We start from the raw sequence: 16,258 nt of genomic DNA, 5'->3' as shown, positions 1-16,258 counted from the left end.
TCAATATTTTATCCAAAGATTGGTTATAAAAACAAAAGGTTGATCAAGACTATGTGAAAAATCAAATCAAGTTGATCAACACACAAAGCGTATACAGTAATCAGTGCGGTGACCGGCGAAGTTACACGTAGGAGTCTCAGCACAGGGCGCTCGCTTACAGGTACATTTGCCTCTGCAACATAGACATAGTGGGAATAGTTAACACGTACAGTACAAAAGGAAAACAAAACGATGAGCCCTGAGCTTCTCGAAGCATGAAGGGATGAAGGAGGAAAGCGGGACGGATCCGGCGTCTTTGATCGACGCGCAAGCGGAGTGTGTGGTCTTCCAAACGAAAGAGCTGACAGAGCAACATGGCATCCTCGACTGCATCCAGTTTGAGGCAGAGGTGGATGCCAACTGCCGCTATCAACGCAAGGCACGGGCGGAGGCATTCGCGAACATGGAGTCGGACGAAGAGGCGAAGCTGCCGGAGGTGGCCAACGACGAGGAGCCAGGTTCGTTCGGTAGTGCCGACGCAAATGTGTTCTACACCTCCGATGAGGAGTAGTTTTATTTGATAAGTTAATTCGTTCTGTCCAAAACACACGGAATTTTGTATGTCTAAATCCATTTCCTGATTTTCTTTCTGGGAATAACTGGAAAATTATAACTTATGTTGAACCGTTAACGCTTTTCATTCTACATGGTCTTGTGTTTTTTGCCCATGGATGCCTAACTGAATGAATACTTTGCCATGAAGAATGTTTTCAGAATCCGTCGTAGTCTAGGTGGTTAGGATACTCGGCTCTCACCCGAGAGACCCGGGTTCAAGTCCCGGCGACGGAATTTTTTTGCCACCACCTTGCAATATTTTTCTTTGCAAGCACTCTTTTGAACTTTTACTAGTAGTATAATAAACAAGGCCATCTACTTACTCTTTTCATTTCAAATACGGAATGCTTAAAATGCTAACTTTCCTGCCTCCAAAGCTAATGTCTGTTGTACACTTCAATTACAATGCCCTCACATATAGGATGTCAGGATAATACAGAGAAATAGGTACCCACATGGCAATCAAATTCAAAACACTGGAATCACAGCCGCGACCCATATTTGCTCGAGAGAAATAGCTCTAGACACTTGAATTAAGCTCTAGGACAATGTTCATAAAATAAGCAGGCAAAGTTACAGGTAGGAGTCTCAGCACAAGGCGCTCGCTCACAGGTACATTTGCCTCTACAACATAGACATAGTGGGAATAGTTACAACGTACAAAAGGAAAACAAAACGACGAGCCCTGGAGTTGATCTGATCATCAGCCAGGCGCGCTTCACCGAACAGGGGAAGAGCACCATTTGCACGAGCCTCCACCGAACGAACATACGCTAAACGAGGGTGGCGGCGATCAAACTATCGTCGCCGACGACTGGCTGACCTACCCTACCAGGACGGCTGTGTGGCCGGTCACTGGCTGGAGGGCTGCAGCGGACTCTAGTTTCGCCCACTTCAGCCTCCGCTTCTCCTCCATCGACACCTGGTTTTCTTCGTCCTCCTTGCACTTTGTTAGGCACACCGAGAATAGTTCCTCGTCCATCTCGGAGAACATCTTCATCACGTTGGCGGTCAGGTTCAGGACCGCGTGGTTCCAGTGGTTCTGCCCGTTCTGTTCTAGCGCTGGAACGATGATGGGCATGATCACTTGTCGGTTTTGTGCCACCAGGCTGATGATGTGATCATTGTTCCACATGAAGAGTGCTCTTTCAGCAACCTGAAGAAAGAGTATCTTATCAAGCCAACAACCATTTGTAATAAAGAAATTAGAGCACATGTGAGCCAACAAATAAGTGACTAACAGACCATAACGCACTAGATGCGTGAACTCACTTCAGTGCTTAATGCCGGCCCAAGTGTATGATATTCATAGTATTAAAAATAGATATAGAATGAGTAGGTGATAATATGACTGCCTACTTCAGAGAAGTTGTCCATTTGTCAACACTAACTTTCAGGGCTTGAGACAGCTATTGCTCATTTGCCATGTCCACACACACACTCTAATCACCAATATGAGGCACTAAGCTAGCTATTGGGGCCATTTAGGACAGCTTGATCAAGAATGTTATTTTTTTATCATGACCCATTCTGATTGAGTGATGCTAACTTCTTCAGACTTCACCACATAAGCACCTAAATAAATTTCATATGAAAGCGTCTAGTTTAAATGGCAGAAACAAGTATAGTGCATCTAAGAATACAACTATATGAGTTTTCTTTTTCCTTTGATGGTGGAAGTACGTGCAAACTCAAAAAGGAACATTTCAAGAATTCAGAATTACCGCGTTATGTTAGTTGGGGCAAAGCTAGTTACCTGGAAGTGGGAACTGTTGATGCAATGAGCTATCCGTCGAAACAACGGAACCATACATTTCTGGAACTCCACCATGCTGGTAGCCTCCAGGATCTCCTCGATCTCACTCAGGAACATCACTTCCTTCTGACTATTTGTTACAGGCCAATATCTCAGCAAACCGATGATTATCGATCCGGCAAGCTTGGGGTCCTTTTCTAGAAACTGTGTCACACAGTATGTCAACTGCTGGAGATACACCCCAACTGACTTAGGCTTGTGCAGAGGAATCAATACTCTCCAGAGAAAGATCTTGTGTTCTTCCTTGAGAGGCAATGCAAAGCCACTAATGACACTGCCAAACACCTCGAGTAGCTCCGCGATTCCGTTGTGCCGCTGAGTTTCAAACACAAAGTGGTAGAATATGTTGCTCACCGCCTTGCGGATGAACGGCCGGTGAACCATGAATTTGCCATAGATCCTGTGGAGGATGGTTTTCAGAGAGTCTCGCTCTCTGGGGTCCTCTGAGTCGAGGAGGTTGAGCAGCCTGACAATGAAGGAGTGGTCGAAGTACTTCTTCCCTATCTTGGCATCCAGGGAGTTGGATCCGATGAACTTGAGCAGCAGCTCATACACAAGCTGCAGGTGGCACCAGGCAGGGTCGAACATGGGCTCGTCCTCGTCGCCCTCGCCGCCGCCTCCACCACCGGACGAGCCACCACCAGACCTGTAGCTCGGAGGGAACACCCGGAACAGGTTGACGGCGAGCATCCTAGAGCAGGCGGCAATGACGGCCTCCGGGTAGCGGCCGCTGCTGGAGTCGACGAAGTCGATGAGATCCAGCAGCGTCTGCCGCTTGATGTCCTTCTCGGCGGAGCTCTTGGCCGGGTCGGAGAAGTCGAAGACGGCGCAGCAGAGGCCGAGCTTGCTGACGAAGAGGTTGTGGCGCTCGGAGCTGGGCACGTCCTTGAAGGAGACGAGCGGCTCGATCCCGGCCACGACGCTGGAGGGGAAGACGGCGGAGGACATGCGCTTGATGGTGGAGGCGGAGCGGCCGCCCCCGCCCGCCGGCACGCTGCTGGTGCGCTGTATCGGGTTGCCATTCCCGCCGCTGCACTGGCCCGAGTCGCCGCCGCCGCCGCCGCCCGAGGACTTGGTCCGCGGCAGCTTGCTGAGGAACTGCTTCCACATCTTGGTTGCGCCCGCCCGTCCGCCCAGGAGCCCCTCACGCCGGCGCCGGCATGGTACGGCCGCAGGAGAGCGGAGCAGAGCCTTCAGAGGAGCAGAGCAGGGGAGGGATTAGCAGGAGCCGGAGCAAGAAGAAAGATCTGGGGAGCTCTAGATGCAGCAAACAGTGAACTTTGCAGGAAAGATCTTCCAAATCGAGGCCAATGCAGCTGAATCTGGACCCAGCGCGCTCAGACCACACACGAAGATAACCAAACCGGAGCTCGGAAACCTCGGCCAGGAAAGGGACGGTGCAATGGCGGCGGCCACCCACCAGCCACCTACCTCACAAGCGCGCAGCAGGCGGCAGCAAAAGCAGATGGCCGCTCCACCCCCCACCAGAACAGAACGGCACCGGATCTGGGGCCTCCGCGGCCGGGGGTCTCCGGATCCGTGCGCCGAGACGCGGCGGCGAGCTCGGCCGGGAGCTCGTGAGGGGGCGATGCTTGGGGAAGCGGATCGAAATCTGTGAGCCTGCGCGTGGTCCGCTGCTTCTTCTCGGGAAGAGGAGAGGAGAGGGAGTGAGGTGGGGGGGAGCAGACAGGAAGGGAAGGCGTCGCTTGTTCGCTTCCTGCGCGGACTGTTTTGTTAATACGGGAAAGCGTACGGACGTCCTCGTCATTATTTTTCAAAAGGGCAAAAAGAAGCATTTTTTTGTACCGCCACGAGTCAGTCCTCGTCATTATTTTTCAAAAGGTGTAGATCGGCTGCTTCCAGTGAATGTAATGTTAAAACAAATTAAAAAATGGAATCACCAATTTTAAATCTTAAAATTTAAGTCCTTTTGAATCACCAAATTTAAACTCGTTTCAAAGCAAACAATTTGGACACGAAAATGCGACTCAAGCGGGCTCCTCAAACGGACATTAAACGTTTGGTCTCACCGGCACATCTCATACTCAGTTCAAATCTAGAGCGAATATAGGAGCGTCCGGGCACGTCCCGCCCCATCGTACTAACCATTGGGTCCCACGCGAAATCGTCTGGAAACCCAATGGTCAGATGTAAGTCTCCTCTGGTTGGGATGCGAACGTCGCGTGGCGCCTCTCCAGCTCGCCACCCGAGGCCAAATTCGTTTATTGAAGCATATCAATGTCACTCAACCCTAGCCAAATACACCTTCTCCCTCACCGCACCACCAGCCTGAGCCCATCCACCTCCTCTCGTCCGCTCAGTTGTTTGCCCCACTCCGACTGGCTTCGCCATGGCCTAATGAAAGAAGACTACCTACGACATGCTCATGCCAGAGCGTCGCTTCCCAATCGAGGAGCGGATCCACGTGAGGCGGGGCACCCGCATCGTTGTCGGCATGTCTCCGGACCCATCAATGCAGGAGGAGGAGCAGGACCATCCGGTTCCGATGGAGGAAGAGGAGTTGGCTCCAGGGTTCAACATGGATAAGGCGGAGCGGAGTCCGTACTCGCCTAAAGGCCTATTTGGGACTGTTGTACTTCATAAAATTTAGCTCCGCTCCATCAAATTCAGTTTAAAGCAATTTCATACAGAAGTTGTAACTCTTTTAAGAGAGTATTTGGCTTTTATCTAGCTCCAGGTTCAAGAACGAGAAATTTGATAGCAAAAAAGGGTACAGAGTGGAAAGAAACGAACGGGGTATCTTGTAACTGATGACGATGGTAGGTAATTCTTTTCCAACTCCAGCTTCTATATTTTTTTAAAGCACATCCTAAAGAGCTTCACAAAAAACATGAAGGTATATTTCAAATTGTAATTTTTTTTACGGAGCGGCATTATCGTCGAGTTACCCGTTTGTCTTGCATTTTTAGAGGGTACGTGAACTTTAAGGAGCGGAGTAGTACCAAACAGACCCTATGAGATAGGAAACTACAAATCTCAAATCAAATCTGTGGCCTTTCTGCAAAGCCGGGATCCCCGGGCGGCCCTACGAGCAGATTTGGTCGCCGGGTGATAATCTAATTACCCCAGCTTTAATAACCTTAACAAAACCGGCCGAAATAAATTGTGTGGAAAAGCAGTTGGACAAAATCTGTCTAGGAAAGAGTAGTACCCTTGGTAGAGTAGGGAATAATAATGTGAGTAAGTAGAAGTAGTAGGGGCGCATGTGCGTGTGGGTCCTTTGAATCAGAGCCCGCCCATGCCTATGCCTCTGATCGAAGCTGTCCGCGTGCACGGCCGGCGACGGCTTTAATTCGAACGGCGCGCGGTCACGGGCGGGCCGGCCCCGGCCCGGCCCGGGCCGTCGGATGGGTACGGCCGGCCCCGTGTGTGTAGTGTACATGTGCATGTGCATGTCCTCCGGTGAGGCAGGGCCGTGCGTGAGGGTGACGCGCACGGGCGGGCGGCCGGAGGAGCAGGCCGGACCACCGCCCGCCGCGTCGCTGTCTCGCCGCGGGGGACCGCGCGCAAGGGGTCGAGTGAAGTCACGCACCACGTACTACTACTCCTGTTGCCTCCTGCAAGCTTCCCTTCCCTTCCCTGGGTCTGGGTGAAGAGGAAGGAGGATGGGGACGTAGTGGAGTAGAGGTTTTTTACTGGTGTTGTGTGCTACGGCTACGGCCCTGTCCCTGGTCCGGCGAGGCCAACGGGCGTTGCGCCGACGGCATGCGGCCATTTGCGCATGCAGTAGTAGCAGGACGTTTGTTCGTCGAGCGTACTGCGTGGGCGGCTCTTTTTGCTGCGCCGTGACGTCGCCGCTGCAAAAACGCGCACGTACGCACCCTTTTTTGCGGGTACGTACACACTAGTGCGTAGTACGTTCTTTTTCTTGTACTCCCTTCATTTCTAAATATGAAGCATTTTACAAAATTTTAACGAAGAGACCATTCCCTTCGTTTTTACATATAAGTGGTTTAAAAATAATAATTATACATATAGATGTATATACTTTAAAGTATAGATTCGTTTATTTTTGTTTTATATGTGGTCTACCATAAAATCTCTGAAAAAGACTTTTTATTTGGAATGGAGAAAGTACGTAAGCAAACTAAGTGAATCGGCATTTTAAAATACGTATTACACATATGTCTGTAGTCTTTATTGAAATCTCTAAATGTCTGATACTTATACTTAAAAGGTAAGAGCATCTATAATCGAACTTTATAAATATGGTCCTTCAAACGTTCGCGGACGTGCTCGATTGCGTCGACGGGTATTAACCGGACACGCCTTATATTTGGTACTCTCCATCCGTATATCTCATATCAGACACCCTATATTCATACTACACGTACAATGTTGAGCTACTCTACTAATCAAACACCGAACCAAAAATCAGATGAAAACAAACATGAGATCTACTCCAGACGGACATCAAACATCAAACGGACCTTGCCTCCAAATGTTCCTAGCGGCAATTTGATATGCTCACTTTGGAACATTTGGAGGCAGCAAAATCAACGAGTCTTCACTGGCAAAATAACCGACTTACCGTGAAGTGTCTCACCTTGGATTTTGGCATGCACAAAAATAGTTGTTTTATACTCCCTCCGTCCCAAAATTCTTGTCTTAGATTTGTCTGTCTAGATATGAATGCATCTAGTCATGATTTAGTATTTAGATACATCCATTTCTAAACAAAACTAAAACAAGAATTTAGGGACGGAGGGAGTATCTCACAAGTAATTCACATGTTGTTTGTTGAGGTTCTCTCGTCTTTACATCAACAAAAAAGGCATCATCTAAATATTTGTAATAACTTCTCTTTTTTCTTTTTTAAAGGTAGGGCTTCTGCCGGTTGCTTGGAGAAAAAAAAAACATGTGGATACATATGATGTTCTCTCACATATGAAACAAACTGCATTAGTAATCAATATTTACCGATTGACGGCATGGCAGTGAGTACATGGCTCTAGAACCTTGAACTGAACATACACTAGAACTCTTCCAGCGGTGTACCGACCTGCAACCTCCAGGCCTCCTCGAGCTCTCGTGAGATCTGTCTTGCTCATCATCTCGCATCGATCTTTCTTTGTTGAGGTGCGACATCTACCAATGATACCAAACCTCCTCGTAACCAGAGGTCGTGTCCAACGTAGGACGTTCGAGGGAAGCCACACTCTCGAGGATGTGGATGGTGAGCTCAACCAGGTTCTTGATGGATAGAATCACATGATCAACACGTGCTTGCGACAGTCATGCCAACGCTCTAGCTTTCGGCTAGAATACTCAATTTCGTCTCCAACAATGCGATCGGGCCTGCTGGCACATTGCCCTATCTGCATATATATGTTAGTGTCATGGTTCTAATAAAAAAAGTACTCCCTCCGTCCCAAAAATTTTGTCTTAAGTTTGTATAGAAATGAATGTATCTAAATACTAAAATGTGACTAGATATATTCATATATACACAAATCTAAGACAAAAATTTTGGACGGTGGAAGTACATGATTCTATTAGCTTGATGTGTTCCGGATAGTGACTTACCCGCGGGATGAAAGAATCTAGGAGAGCACAAACATCAAGAAAAGAAACCAAAGAAAAGATGTCGGAACTTGGAGGGAAGGGCATTGCTGCTTGCCGGAGTCCGATTTCCAGGTTCCTGAGGTGGGGGAACTTGGACGACCACATTGGAATTGGATTATTGACATTCTGGATAAGGAAGAACCCCAAGATTAATCAAAACGTGTTGTATACGTACATTTAAATACTTGAACTCTTTCATCTTAATTTCGGTACGATTACGCTATTACCGAAGAAAGAGGGGGCCTCCAGAATTGAACAATTTCGTCCTATATGTCTGCTCAATGTCAGCTTCAAAATTTTCACAAAGATGGGAACGGATAGGCTAACTAAGATGGCACATTCGGTCGTGCAATCTTCGCAGACAGCTTTTATGTCTGGTAGGAATATTCTTGAAGGGGTTGTCGTTCTGCATGAGATTCTTTATGAACTACACTCCAAGAAACTCAATGGAGTTTTATTTAAAGTTGATTTCGAAAATGCATACGACAAAGTTAAATGGTCTTTCCTGCAACAAACTCTACGTATGAAAGGGTTTGGTGACATTTGGCGAAAACATGTGGATTGTTTTATAAAAAAAGGAAGTGTCGGTGTTAAAGTAAATGATGACGTCGGTCATTTCTTTCAGACGCTTAAGGGACTTAGGCAAGGAGACCCTATGTCACCTATTTTATTTAACATTGTTGCGGATATGTTGACGCTAATGATCAGGAGGGCTAATGACAAAGACTTAGTAGGGGGACTAGTACCACATCTAGTTGATGAGGGTGTCTCGATCCTACAATATGCGGACGACACGATCCTTTTCATGGAACATGATCTCTAAAAGGCCAGAAACTTGAAACTCATATTATGCTTGTTTGAACGGCTATCTGGGTTGAAGATTAATTTTCACAAAAGTGAGCTTTTCTACTTTGGGGATGCACAAGCTGAACAGCTCACGTATTACCAACTTTTCGGCTGTCAGGGTGGTACATTACCGTTCTCATATTTAGGCATCCCCATTCATTACCGAAAATTGACCATCAAGGAGTGGAGATGTATCGAGGATCGTTTTGAGAAAAAACTAAGCTGCTGGAAGGGCAAGCTGTTATCCTACGGAGGACGATTAGTTCTTGTCAACTCAGTGTTGACAAGTATGCCAATGTTCCTCCTATCCTTTTTCCAAGTGTCTGTTGGGGTGCGGAAAAGGTTGGATTTCTATCGATCTCGATTTTTCTGGCAGAGCGATGATGTCAAGACTAAATATAGACTTGCTAGATGGGACATTATTTGTAGACCCAAGGATCAGGGAGGTTTGGGAATTGAAAATCTAGAGGTTAAGAATAGGTGTCTGCTTAGCAAGTGGCTATTCAGATTGTCTGTCGAATCGCAAGGGATGTGGGTACAAATTCTAAAGAACAAGTATCTACAGCACAAAACCTTAGCCCAGGTCACTGCGCGACCGGGTGATTCCCCTTTTTGGAAGGGTCTAATGAGGACAAAGGCCGCTTTCTTTAACAGAACTAGATTCGTCATTGGAAATGGTGAAACTACTAGATTTTGGGAGGATACTTGGTTAGGAGCGCAACCTTTGGCTCTACAGTATCCGTAACTCTATAACATTGCACAACGAAAACAGACTTCAGTTGCGACAGTGTTACGGCAGACTCCTCTTAACATTCAATTTCGCAGAGCATTGTTCGGAAATAGATGGGTTAGTTGGTTACATCTAGTCAGAAGACTGATGGATATTTCCCTGTCTGATTTTCTAGATAGTATTCATTGGAGGTTGACCACGAATGGTACTTTCTCAGTGAAATCGATGTACGACCATATTATTGATACGTCGCCTATGCCAAAGTCCATGCATATTTGGAAGGTCAAGGTTCCCCTTAAGATAAAAGTCTTCATGCGGTTTGTTCACAAGGGAGTTGTTTTAAGTAAGGATAAATTGGCTAAAAGACAATGGAAAGGAAATAAAAGATGTAGCTTCTGTCAAACGCATGAGACGATTAAACACCTCTTTCTGGAATGCCCTATGGCTAAATTATTATGGCGCTCATTACAAATTTCTTTCAACATTAAACCGCCTACTAGCATTCACATGTTATTTGGGACGTGACTAAATGGGGTTAATGTACTTTACGCCAAACTAATTCGGGTTGGAACTTGTGCCATGTTGTGGGCGATATGGAACTGCAGAAATGATTTAGTTTTTAACAGTTTGCATTACATTAACTTTTTGCAGGTCATCTTCATGGCTACCGCCTTGATCCGCACGTGGTCCTTACTCACTCCTGTGGAAACCAGGGAGCCTTTGGTTATTGGGTGTGTCCGATGGGAGATGGTAGCTCAGGATATCTTCAACCGATATGGTGTTGGAAATATTCCCTAGAGGCAATAATAAAATGGTTATTATCATATTTCCTTGTTCATGATAATCGTCTATCTTTCATGCTATAATTGTATTAACAGGAAACAGTAATACATGTGTGAATGAATAGATCACAATGTGTCCCTAGCAAGCCTCTAGTTGGCTAGCTCGTTAGTCAATAGATGATCATGGTTTCCTGATCATGGGCATTAGATGTCGTTGATAACGGGATCACATCATTGGGAGAATGATGTGATGGACAAGACCCAATCCTAAGCCTAGCACTAGATCGTATTGTTCGTATGCTAATGATTTTCTAATGTCAAGTATCTTTTCCTTCGACCGTGAGATTGTGCAACTCCCGGATACCGTAGGAGTGCTTTGGGTGTATCAAACGTCACAACGTAACTGGGTGACTATAAAGGTGCACTACGGGTACCTCCGAAAGTGTCTGTTGGGTTGGCACGAATCGAGATCGGGATTTGTCACTCCGTGTAACGGAGAGGTATCTCTGGGTCCACTCGGTAGAACATCATCATGAGCTCAATGTGATTAAGGAGTTAGTCACACGATGACGTGCTACGGAACGAGTAAAGAGACTTACCGGTAACGAGATTGAACAAGGTATAGGTATACCGACGATCGAATCTCGGGCAAGTTCTATACCGACAGACAAAGAGAATCGTATACGGGATTGATTGAATCCTTGACATCGTGGTTCATCCGATGAGATCATCATGTATCTAGTGGGAGCCACCATGGGTATCCAGACCCCGCTGACGGTTATTGGCCAGAGAGGTGTCTCGGTCATGTCTGCGTGTCTCCCGAACCCGTAGGGTCTACACACTTAAGGTTCGATGACGCTAGGGTTATAGGGAATTGTTATACGAGGTTACCGAAAGTTGTTCGGAGTCCCGGATGAGATCCCGGACGTCACGAGGAGCTCCGGAATGGTCCGGAGGTAAAGATTGATATATAGGACGGATGGTTTCGGACACCGGAAGTGTTTCGGGCATCACCGGTAACGTACCGGGACCACCGGGACCACCGGAGGTGGTCCCGGGGGACCACCGAAGGGGGGCTGCGACCCCGGGTGGTAAGGTGGGCCAAGTGGGGGTGGGAACCAGCCCCTAGGTGGGCTGGTGCGCCTCCCCACTCAGCCCATGGTGCAGGGGAAAGAAAAAAAGGGGGCAAACCCTAGGCCAGGTGGGCCTAAGGCCCACCAGTGGGTGCGCCACCCCCTCCTCCCCATCTGGCCGCCGCACCACCCATCTGGGAGGGCTGCCGCACCCCCTAGGGTGGGAACCCTAGGGGTGGCACCCCCTCTCCCCTTCCCCTATATATAGTGGGCACTTTTGGCCTTTGGAGGACACGGTTTTCCCTCTCCCTCGGCGCAGCCCTGCACTTCTTCCTCCTCCTCTCTGCTGGCGCTTGGCGAAGCCCTGCCGGGAGACCTCGTCTCTCCACCGACACCACGCCGTCGTGTTGCTGGACTTCTTCCCCAACCTCTCCCTCCTCCTTGCTGGATCAAGGTGCGGGAGACGTCACCGGGCTGCACGTGTGTTGAACGCGGAGGTGCCGTTGTTCGGCACTAGATCGGAATCGCTGCGAGTACGACTCCATCAACCGCGTTCTAGCAACGCTTCCGCTTAGCGATCTTCAAAGGTACAAAGATGCTCTTACCCCTCTCTCGTTGCTGGTCTCTCCATAGGAAGATCTGAACATGCGTAGGAAAGTTTTTGAATTTATGCTACGTTACCCAACAGTGGCATCCGAGCCAGGTTTTCTATGCGTAGATTCTATGCACGAGTAGAACACAAAAGTTGTGGGCGATGGTTTGCCAATTTGCTTGCCGTTACTAGTCTTATTCTTTTCCAACGGTATTGTGGGATGAAGCGGCCCGGACCGACCTTACACGTACGCTTACGTGAGACTGGTTCCACCGACAGACATGCAGATCGTGCATAAAGGTGGCTAGCGGGTGTCTGTCTCTCCCACTCTAGTCGGATTGGATTTGATGAAAAGGGTCCTTATGAAGGGTAAATAGCTTTGGCATATCATCGTTGTGGCTGTCACGTAGGTAAGAAGGCGTTCTTGCTAGAAACCCAAATCAGCCACGTAAAACTTGCAACAACAATTAGAGGACGTCTGACTTGTTTTTGCAGGGTTTGACATGTGATGTGATATGGCCAAAGTTGTGATGTTGCATGTATGATGTATGAGATGATCATGTTATTGTAATAGGTTTCACGACTTGCATGCCGATGAGTATGACAACCGGCAGGAGCCATAGGAGTTGTCTTAATTTATTGTATGAGATGCAACGCCATGTGCTTACTATTTTACTTCATTGCTAACGGTTAGCCATAGTAGTAGTGATAGTAGTAGTTGGCGTGACGACTTCACGGAGACACGATGATGGAGATCATGATGATGGAGATCATGGTGTCACGCCGGTGACGATGATGATCATGCGATACCTGAAGATGGAGATCGAAAGAGCAAAGATGATAATGGCCATATCATGTCACTATATGATTGCATTGTGATGTTTATCATGTTTTACATATTATTGCTTAAAACGCCGGTAGCGTAATAAGATGATCCCTCTTAAAATTTCGAGAACGTATTCCCCTAAGTGTGCACTGTTGCGAAGGTTCGTTGTCTCGAAGCACCACGTGATGATCGGGTGTGATAGATTCTAACGTTCGCATACAACGGGTGTAAGCCAGATTTAAACACGCGAAACACCTAGGTTGACTCGACGAGCTTAGCATGTACAGACATGACCTCGAATACAAGAGACCGAAAGGTCGAACATGAGTCGTATGGTTGAATACGATCAGCATGAAGTTGCTCACCATGGTGACTAGTCCGTCTCACGTGATGATCGGACACGGGTTAGTCAACATGGATCATGTATCACTTAGATGACTAGAGGGATGTCGATTTAAGTGGGAGTTCATACTTAATTTGATTAAATGAACTTAATTGTCATGAACTTAGTCTAAAAGTTGTCTTTACAAATATTGTAGATGTCCAACGTCAACCTCAACTTCAACGCATTCCTAGAGAAAACAAGCTGAAAGATGATGGTAGCAACTATGCGGACTGGGTTCGCAACCTGAAGCTCATCCTTGAAGCAAGTAAAAAGGCTTATGTCCTTAATGCGCCACTAGGTGACCCTCCCGCTCCCACAGCAGCCCAGGACATTCTAAACGTCTGGCAAGCGCGGAGTGATGACTACTCTCTGGTCAGGTGTGGCATGTTATACAGTTTAGAAACGGGGCTCCAAAGACGTTTTGAGCAACACGGGGCATATGAGATGTTCCAAGAGCTGAAGCTAGTTTTTCAAGCTCATGCCCGCGTCGAGAGATATGAAGTCTCCGACAAGTTCTTCAGCTGTAAGATGGAGGAGAACAGTTCTGTCAGTGAGCACATACTCAAAATGTCTGGGTTACACGGTCGTCTGACTTCACTTGGAGTCGAACTTCCGGATGATGCTATCATTGACAGAATCCTCCAGTCTCTCCCACCAAGCTACAAAGGCTTTGTGCTTAACTACAACATGCAAGGGATGGAGAAAACCATTCTCGAGTTGTACTCGATGCTCAAGTCTGCAGAAGTAGAAATCAAGAAGGAGCATCAAGTGTTGATGGTCAACAAGACCACTAGTTTCAAGAAAGGCACGGGAAGAAGAAAAAGAATGGACCCAAGCCTGAGACTGAGTGCTTCTATTGCAAGGGAAAGGGTCACTGGAAGCGGAACTGCCCCAAATACTTAGCGGACAAGAAGGCCGGCAACGTTAAAGGTATATTTGATATACATGTTATTGATGTGTACCTTACCAGCGCTCGTAGTAGCTCCTGGGTATTTGATACCGGTGCTGTTGCTCACATTTGCAACTCAAAGCAGGAACTGCGGAATAAGCGGAGACTGGCCAAGGACGAGGTGACAATGCGCGTCGGGAATGGTTCAAAGGTCGATGTGATCGCCGTCGGCACGCTACCTCTACATCTACCGTCGAGATTAGTTTTAAACCTTAATAATTGTTATTTAGTACCAGCTTTAAGCATGAACATTGTATCAGGGTCTTGCTCAATGCGAGACGGCTACTCATTTAAGTCAGAGAATAATGGTTGTTCTATTTATATGAGTGATATGTTTTATGGTCATGCTCCGCTGGTGAATGGTTTATTCTTGATGAATCTCGATCGTGATGTTACACATATTCATAGTGTGAGTACCAAAAGATGCAAAGTTGATAATGATAGTCCCACATACTTGTGGCACTGCCGCCTTGGTCATATCGGCGTTAAGCGCATGAAGAAGCTCCATACTGATGGACTATTAGAGTCTCTTGACTTTGAATCATTTGACACATGCGAACCGTGCCTCATGGGCAAGATGACTAAGACTCCATTCTCAGGAATAATGGAGAGAGCAACCGACTTATTGGAAATAATACATACTGATGTGTGTGGTCCAATGAACGTCGAAGCTCGCGGTGGTTATCGTTATGTTCTCACTCTCACCGATGATTTGAGTAGGTATGGGTATATCTACTTGATGAAGCACAAATCTGAGACGTCTGAAAAGTTCAATGAATTTCAGAGTGAGGTTGAGAATCAACGTGACAGAAAAATTAAATGTCTACGATCTGATCGTGGAGGAGAATATTTGAGTCACGAGTTTGGCACACACCTAAGGAAGTGTGGAATCGTTTCACAACTGATGCCGCCTGGCACACTGCAGCGCAACGGAGTGTCTGAACGTCGTAATCGCACTTTATTAGATATGGTACGATCTATGATGTCTCTCACCGACTTACCGCTATCATTTTGGGGATACGCATTAGAAACTGCAGCATTCACTTTAAATAGGGCACCGTCTAAATCCGTTGAGACGACACCGTATGAACTATGGTTTGGCAAGAAACCTAAGTTGTCGTTTCTTAAAGTTTGGGGCTGCGATGCTTATGTGAAGAAACTTCAACCAGAAAAGCTCAAACCCAAAGCGGAGAAATGTGTATTCATAGGATACCCTAAGGAAACTATTGGGTATACCTTCTATCTTAGATCCGAAGGTAAAACCTTTGTTGCCAAGAACGGATCCTTTCTAGAGAAAGAGTTTTTCTCGAAAGAAGTAAGTGGGAGGAAGGTAGACCTTGATGAGGTAATTACACCCCCTCTCGAACAGGAAAGTAGCGCAGCGCGGGAAGTTGTTCCTGTGGCGCCTACACCGACTGAAGAGGAAGTTAATGATGATGATCATGAAGCTTCGGATCAAGTTACTACTGAACCGCGAAGGTCCACAAGGGTACGCTCCGCACCAGAGTGGTATGGCAACCCTGTGATGGAAATCATGTTGTTAGACAACGGTGAACCTTCGAACTATGAAGAAGTGATGGCGGGCCCGGATTCCAACAAATGGCTTGAGGCCATGAAATCCGAGATAGGATCCATGTATGAGAACAAAGTATGGACTTTGGTGGACTTGCCCGATGACCGGCGAGCCATAGAAAATAAATGGATCTTCAAGAAGAAGACTGATGCAAACGGTAATGTAACCGTTTACAAAGCTCGACTTGTCGCAAAGGGTTTTCGACAAATTCAAGGAGTTGACTACGAAGAGACTTTCTCTGCCGTAGCGAAGCTGAAATCAGTCTGAATCATGTTAGCAATTGCCGCCTTTTATGATTATGAAATTTGGCAAATGGACGTCAAAACAGCGTTCCTTAACGAGAACCTTAAGGAAGAGTTGTATATGATGCAACCAGAAGGTTTTGTCGACCCTAAGGGTGCTAACAAAGTGTGCAAGCTCCAGCGCTCCATCTATGGGCTGGTGCAAGCATCTCGGAGTTGGAACATTCGCTTTAATGAGGTGATTAAAGCGTTTGGTTTCATACA

General features: G+C 47.0%; 1 protein-coding gene and 1 non-coding gene across 2 annotated transcripts; one reads left to right on the top strand and one right to left on the bottom strand.

Moving 5' to 3' along the window:
* Nucleotides 1–755: 755 nt before the first annotated feature.
* Nucleotides 756–828, top strand: TRNAE-CUC. Its single transcript has one exon. It is a non-coding gene; the product is annotated as a tRNA-Glu (tRNA).
* Nucleotides 829–1,094: 266 nt separating this feature from the next.
* On the bottom strand, nucleotides 1,095–4,109 carry LOC123449661 (serine/threonine protein phosphatase 2A 57 kDa regulatory subunit B' kappa isoform). Its single transcript, XM_045126954.1, has 3 exons — nucleotides 3,842–4,109; nucleotides 2,351–3,601; nucleotides 1,095–1,750 (listed from the first exon to the last, which is right to left on the bottom strand). Exons 2-3 carry the CDS (start codon nucleotides 3,518–3,520, stop codon nucleotides 1,418–1,420), a joined length of 1,503 nt encoding a protein of 500 aa, XP_044982889.1. The 5' UTR covers nucleotides 3,521–3,601; nucleotides 3,842–4,109; the 3' UTR covers nucleotides 1,095–1,417.
* Nucleotides 4,110–16,258: the final 12,149 nt, after the last annotated feature.

This window comes from Hordeum vulgare, chromosome 1H, assembly GCF_904849725.1.
Source record: "Hordeum vulgare subsp. vulgare chromosome 1H, MorexV3_pseudomolecules_assembly, whole genome shotgun sequence".
NCBI lineage: Eukaryota > Viridiplantae > Streptophyta > Magnoliopsida > Poales > Poaceae > Hordeum > Hordeum vulgare.
Note: the sequence above shows the minus strand (reverse complement) of the source record. Positions and strands in the feature narration are given on the sequence as shown.

Bases quoted from the DNA above. Each gene is read 5' to 3' on its own strand.
- LOC123449661 (XM_045126954.1), bottom strand. From the start codon at position 3,520: ATGTGGAAGCAGTTCCTCAGCAAGCTGCCGCGGACCAAGTCCTCGGGC. The intron at 1,751-2,350 runs GTAACTAGCTTT...CTCTTTCTTCAG, and splicing joins TCAACAGTTCCCACTTCCAG to GTTGCTGAAAGAGCACTCTT.